The sequence below is a fragment of the Borostomias antarcticus genome, assembly GCF_949987555.1.
Source record: "Borostomias antarcticus genome assembly, chromosome: 22".
Lineage (NCBI taxonomy): Eukaryota > Metazoa > Chordata > Actinopteri > Stomiiformes > Stomiidae > Borostomias > Borostomias antarcticus.
In genome coordinates, this window is record NC_140255.1 from 10,550,417 (window position 1) to 10,556,769 (window position 6,353).

Here is a 6,353-nt window from a genome sequence, read left to right on the forward strand (position 1 = left end):
GGGGCCTGAGTAACCCATCACTAAATTAAAGCCCCCCTCAAGCCGACACCGTTTTATTGCGGTCTGTAATCCCCTAATGCCCTTCCAGGTTGCGAACACCTTCAAGATATGTGATTATGATGGGGGATTATGATCAAATTATGATTGAGTGATGGATTAGAGGGGGTTGGTTGGGGTCTGCCCATCCCCTAGCTTACACCAGGGGGACTGAAGTCAAACAGCAGACTGAAGAGACTATAAAAGGAGCAGCATTATCTATCCCTGAAGTGTGTGTGTGTGTGCAGCTGTGTGCTATCCCTTTGTGCGGGTAAAATCACTCACTCACACGCACGCGCACACACACGCGCGCACACACACACGCGCACACACACACGCGCGCACACACACACACACAATAATTGAGAGACACTCTGACCACTGGTCCTTGGCAGGTATTTTATTTCATATATAGACGCTTTCTGTAATCAAATGTGAGTGCAATCAAACAACAGCAAATACAAACATTACCAATGCAGTCTGGGAACCAGGAAAACACGGGGTTAAAACCGGGAGTCTGTGGCAGAGGAGGGGGGGGGGGGGGGGGGGGGCAGGGTAGGTGTGAGGGAGTCGAGGGGTTGTTAAACATTACAGAATCCCCCACCCCCCACCCATAAGGTCCAATAGGTTCCCTCCCATAAGTTTACTTTGAGAATAAACTAGTGAAATTTTAAGACCCCCCCCCCCCATCTTTCCACACCTTAGTCCAGCCAGTAATATCACACTCCTCCTCAACGTGAACACACCCAGCCCTGGAAGACCCTTCAGTCCCCTCCCTCCCTCCTCCTCCTCATTAACATCAGCAAACGGGAAAAAGAAAAAGAAAACATTTAATCTGAATTGTATTCAACAGCAGGAGCCAATCAAGAGTCCAGAGATCTTCAGATGAGATCAGCTGAAGCCAGTGGAAGTCCAGTCCTATTGGCGTGAAGCAGAGGAAGTTGTGGGGGGTGGAGGCAGGTGCTGAGAGAACGGTGAACATGTAGAACCCCAAGTCCTGTGCACCCCCAGAGAGTGGCACATCACATGCGTGTGCAGGGTGCAGCTTGTGTGTAAAGTTGTAAGGGGTGTGTGTGTGTGTGTGCGTGTGAATGATGAGTGGGTGGAGAAGGTTGGTGTGTCAGGCAGCAGAGAGTCCAGGAGCTGAACAGGGAGTGGAACCAGAATAGAATCAGTCTCACTCACACTCACACACTCCAAACACATGTACACATAAACACTCACTCGCGCACGCACACCACACACACCCCGGCACATACAGTACGTCCTCATGTCCTTGTGAAGTCGGGTGATCACTGTCAACAACATCAAAAAAAAAAAAACTCAATGGTAAAAATCATCTCTACCATTACGATGCTTCAGTTCTTAAATTTAACATTTCCGAAAACAGATTCCTCCAGGTTTTAAAGCAGTGTGGGTGTGTGTGCGTATGTATTTATCCCCTGCCACACACAAATACACACACACACTCCAACACACACAATGTCCCCTGTGTGGAGAGGAGACATGGCCCAATGGAGAGACACTCCTCCTCTGGTGGCTGCACCAATCACAGGAGGAGACAGGGGTCGTTGCCAGGGCTACCAGGGGTCCTCCAAGTCACCAGCACTCTGAGAGACAGACAGAGAGGGGATGAGAATTCAGTTAGGTGTGCTGTTCATCTGCGAATCACAAAACATGGCATATGTTAAGGCCTTTCCCTGATGTTCTCTGTTCCAAGTCGAGTAGGAGCTAAGAGTTCACCTAAACCTCGCACTGAAAAGCACGCGCACAGGTCGGACAAGCAAAGAGAGTGCAAGAAAGGAAGAATGAAATAGAAAGAAAGACCCCCCCCCTTGCACACCTGTACGGTTTATCTATCAACAGAACAGCAGCGGGCTCTGATGACGACTCACCTGGCGGAGAGACTGACAGGAGGGGGCATCTCAATAGTTAATGCAGCTGTCCTCTGCTAGACTCCTCTCCTCCTCCAGAGGCATGCAGAAGAACTGGACGGGTGAAAATAGAGCCTTGGTTCAGGCGGCTCTGTACGCACCGACCACAACGCTCACACCTCTACAGTGCACACCAGCGAGGACTCAAGGAGAGGAGGCGAGGAGAGGAAGCCACACTGGACTATTGAGATACAGCCAGAGATCTAGAACTAAAGCTAGAGACAGAGGGGGCCTAGTAGTGGAGGACAGGTGGAGGAGAGGGTTACCCTGTTTCGACTCATCACACCACAACACTTACTGTAGCTGTGGGTTATTTCACTCAACTGGCACACAAACAAAAGGAAGCCCTTTCTAATAGAGCATCATCGGGGGTTCATCTCATCTGGTATACAGTATTTTGGCACCCGCATGGTGCATACTGAAGCAGACATTTACTCACTCACTTGCTCCAACAGAACTACACGCACACACAACAGCAAAGCAACCAGAACACAGCATGACCACAGACAAGAGCCACAGACAGACATACACAATGGTCTATATCTCAAATGCCATCCATGTGCCCTTACAGTGGTCTATGTCTACTTGGAGGGACCAAGTAAATAGTGCCCTACTCGAGACAGGGCCAGGACAGAGGGACAGACATACAGACACACAAACCCAATCAGATCAAAATAATTTACCTCACTTTTTATTTGTTTTATCAGCTGACATTTCACTGTATGGAACTGCTTTGACTCGCACACAAACACACCCACACCGTACACACAGCATTGCCAAAATATGATCTCATACAGCAAGTGCCACAAACGCACGCACACACACACACAGGTACAGTGCATGCATTGGGAATATCAAAGGGATCATACACTGACAAAGTTCTACCACATCACACACACACTCGCATACATACACAAATACACTTTTACAATTTCCAGTTGAGATCAAGATGAGACACGTTTTAAAACCCAGTATAGTGGAAGTTCACAATTTTTGCGCAACATTCAAATGGTCCAAATCTCAAGTGTCATACTTGGAGGTATCAAATCTTTTTGTGGAATTCCATGTAAAGTTTGTTATCACTCTGGAGAGACTAGATGGAATATTTGAACATTCCTGGCGTACAGTTAGCTTGGTTACTGATAAGAAAAGTCTTGGATTGTTCCTCCAAAACATTTCATAGGTGTCTAGTTTAATCTTGTCTGGATCTGAACCGGTCTGTAATATCCCTTCTTGATGTCCTTACACAGAAACAGTAGGAATGATGAACTGCTCAAACCCCCTCTGTAGTTTCAGCTCTGATTAGCCCAGCATTTAACTACAACACCCAGAATGCACTGCAACATGCTGATTGCTAAAGGTATACTATAGAGAAACGGACACACTGCATAAGCGACACTCAAACATCTCTGCCACTAAGACTGGTCTCCCTTTCTCATACATACACACTCGCACGCACACACGCCACACACACACACACACACGCACCCCCACACACACACACACACACCAAGTGGGGAGTGTGCTCTGAGTCTCTGGGTGTTGTTGGTGCTGGAGACAGTGCTGTAATCCATCTTCTGGGCAGGTGCAGGTGATATAGGGTGACGTCTGGTGTTCTACAGCCTTCTACACTCCCTCTCTCAAGGGTTGGTCACAGAGAGGCAGGGCGGTTACCTTCTACACTGGGGTCTCATCTCCTCAGTCCTTTGGGGGCCCTGGGTGGTGTGTGTGTGTGTGTGTGTGTGTGTGTGTGTGTGTGTGTGTGAGGAAGGGGGGAGGGGGGGTTACGGGCAGCTCCCAGAGGGACAGGGTGGTTACAAGACATCTGGGTGTGGGGCTGTCAGAGAACAAGGGTCAGGCAGAGGAGGGGTCTGGTGGGTCGGCAGCAGGGGACGCGGGCGCGTCTTCGCCGGCGGTGGGGGCTGAGGACGGGGAGGAGGCAGGGGCGTCCCGGTCCTGGAGGGAGCTGACAGAGGCGGTGCTGGAGGTCCCCTGGGCCCCCGTGCCCTCGGCGTTCTCCCCGGGCAGGCTGTAGGCGGCCAGGGCCTGCTCCAGCACCGAGCGGTACTGCCCCCGGTGGTGCAGGCGGAACTGACGCAGCGCCTCCAACAGGTGGCCGGCTGTACTGCCGCCCTCCTCACTCTGCTCCTCTCCAGCACTGCCTCCACCCGCACAGGCCTGGGGCGACACGCCACGGTCAGACACGCACGCACACACGCACACACACACACACACTCGCACCAGTGTGTGTCACACACACACACACAAACACACTCGCACCAGTGTGTGTCACACACACACACACACACACACACACACACACACACACACACATACACACACACACACACACACACACACACACACACACACACACACACACACACTAACCCTGTGGCCAAACCTTCTGTGATGTTCTTATCTGCTGAGTGATGGGGAAGACACCAGTGCCTCTTGATCACTTAGCCCAGAAAGCAACCCAGGAAATATCAATCCCCTGAACATGAAGATCACGCATGCACACACACACACGCGCGCGCACACACACACACACACACACACACACCCTAAACCAGACACGCTGCTTTGATGAGTGAGATTGTGTCCTGGTGACGATGTCTCTATTAAGTCTTTGTTAGTGACAGGTGTAATTACTACACTGGCAATTAGGGCAGAAGGGACAGAGGACTCACCGTCACCCAGACTTTGGGCTCTAGTCTTGCCTTAGCAAAGCTTTTCATATGGAAACATGATGACAAGATCCCACACAACCATCTTGTTAAGGCTGTTGATGTTAAAGGGGCAGTCACACTAGTTTTGGAAGTTGATATTATATAGATTAAAAGCTTAAATTATGTGTGTAGGCCATTTTAAAATCACCATCAGTGTAGCCGTTTCCCTACACGGAAGAAGAAAGTAAAACTTCAAAGGGAAAACTAGTTCAGTGCTTTTAAAAACTAAAGTGATTTTCAAAAGGCCTATACATAGAATTTAAGCATCTAATCCAAATAATATCAAATAAAACAAGCGTGACTGGGCCTTTAAGGAGGCTTCTTATGTTGTCTGAACTCACTATGTCACGTCATGTGGTACTTTCTTACCAGGAGTTCATACACAGACAGGCACACGCACACCCGCACACGCACACCCGCACGCACACACACGCACACACACACGCACGCACGCACGCACACACACACGCACACACGCGCGCACACACACACACACACACACACACACACACACACACACACACAGTGCACTGCCGTGTCTGGACTGGAGTGGATGGCTGGTCCTTAATTGATGAGGTCATGGTGGAGGTGGATGGTCAGGGAGATGAACTCACCCCTTCCTCTTCTCTGTGGGGGTTCAGCTTGTTGTACACGGCCTCGATCACACTGCGCCTGGACAAAAACACACACGCAGAGCGCTAAGTGCTTGTGACAAAGTATGCATCATCTACGTTACATACAACACATTTGTTTACACATTTGTTTACGGTGCTTGATTTGAATAGTGTCGTGAAATTTGATTGCCAATGAAAGTGAGCGTGTGTGTCTTGTACGTGCGTGTATGAATGTGTGTGTGTGTTAAGTTTATTTACTTGCTGGCCAGGCCTCCTCCAGGTGGGAGGTTGCTGATGTTCTCAGTGGCGATGCTCCTCAGGACAGAGACTAGGTCAGGCAGCCCCTCTTCCCCACAGCCCCCCAGCAGCTCTGCGAATTGAGACACAGACGCACACACACTGTCAGTGTGTGATGTATGCAACCTCCATTTTCCCAGCAGCTACGGGAGGGAGGGGAGACCAGACTAAGGTACACTTAGAGGAGCAGTGTTCACAAGGCATCAATAATCGTCTACAGAAAAAGGGATTTTAAGTTGTCAATTGGAATCTGGTGGTTTAAGGGTGCGTTGAAAAGGTGTGCGCTTGCTGTGTGTTTGTATGCATCAGGGTTCCTACAGCTTAAGGCAAGTTAGATTTAATACTTTAAGACTTTTTTTATGCCGCTCGGAATGAAATTTAAGACCAACTTCACAATAACCAACATTGGAAAAAAGATCAATTAGGGACAATTAGGGGTTTAGGGACAATGATATTATTATCAAGGAATATGGCTGTTTCTGAGCATGCGTGAGGTCTGTCCGTTAAATGATTGGCTGTTTGTGTCATTCGTAGCACGCTCCATTGTCAAGGGTTATGATAGGCTGTTTATGAGTCAGGGAGTGAGCATGCTTGGGATCTCTAACAGCACAGCTAATGCTCAATGCTCAGCTGTTAGCACAAAGCTAAAGCAGAAACAAGCTTGGTTGAACAGCCAATTTTTGTTTAATTTGCACTTCCCCAACTTCACAAGCTAGCAGACAGTCTGCTCTGAGCATCCA

The 6,353-nt window shown here is 49.2% G+C and overlaps 1 protein-coding gene across 2 annotated transcripts in view; it reads right to left on the reverse strand.

The window, feature by feature from the left end:
* Positions 1 to 432: 432 nt before the first annotated feature.
* ppm1bb (protein phosphatase, Mg2+/Mn2+ dependent, 1Bb) overlaps positions 433 to 6,353 on the reverse strand; it is a 12,733-nt gene continuing 6,812 nt past the window's right edge. The window contains exons 4-6 of one of the 2 annotated variants that reach the window (XM_084455879.1): positions 5,575 to 5,686; positions 5,317 to 5,374; positions 433 to 1,646 (exon numbers count right to left, since the gene is read on the reverse strand). In XM_084455879.1, the coding sequence (XP_084312005.1) occupies positions 1,617 to 1,646; positions 5,317 to 5,374; positions 5,575 to 5,686 (200 nt within the window). In that variant the 3' untranslated portion in view covers positions 433 to 1,616. Of the gene's footprint in view, positions 1,647 to 2,599; positions 4,149 to 5,316; positions 5,375 to 5,574; positions 5,687 to 6,353 lie in introns of those variants that run through there. The other variant, XM_084455878.1, reaches the window with a different exon arrangement.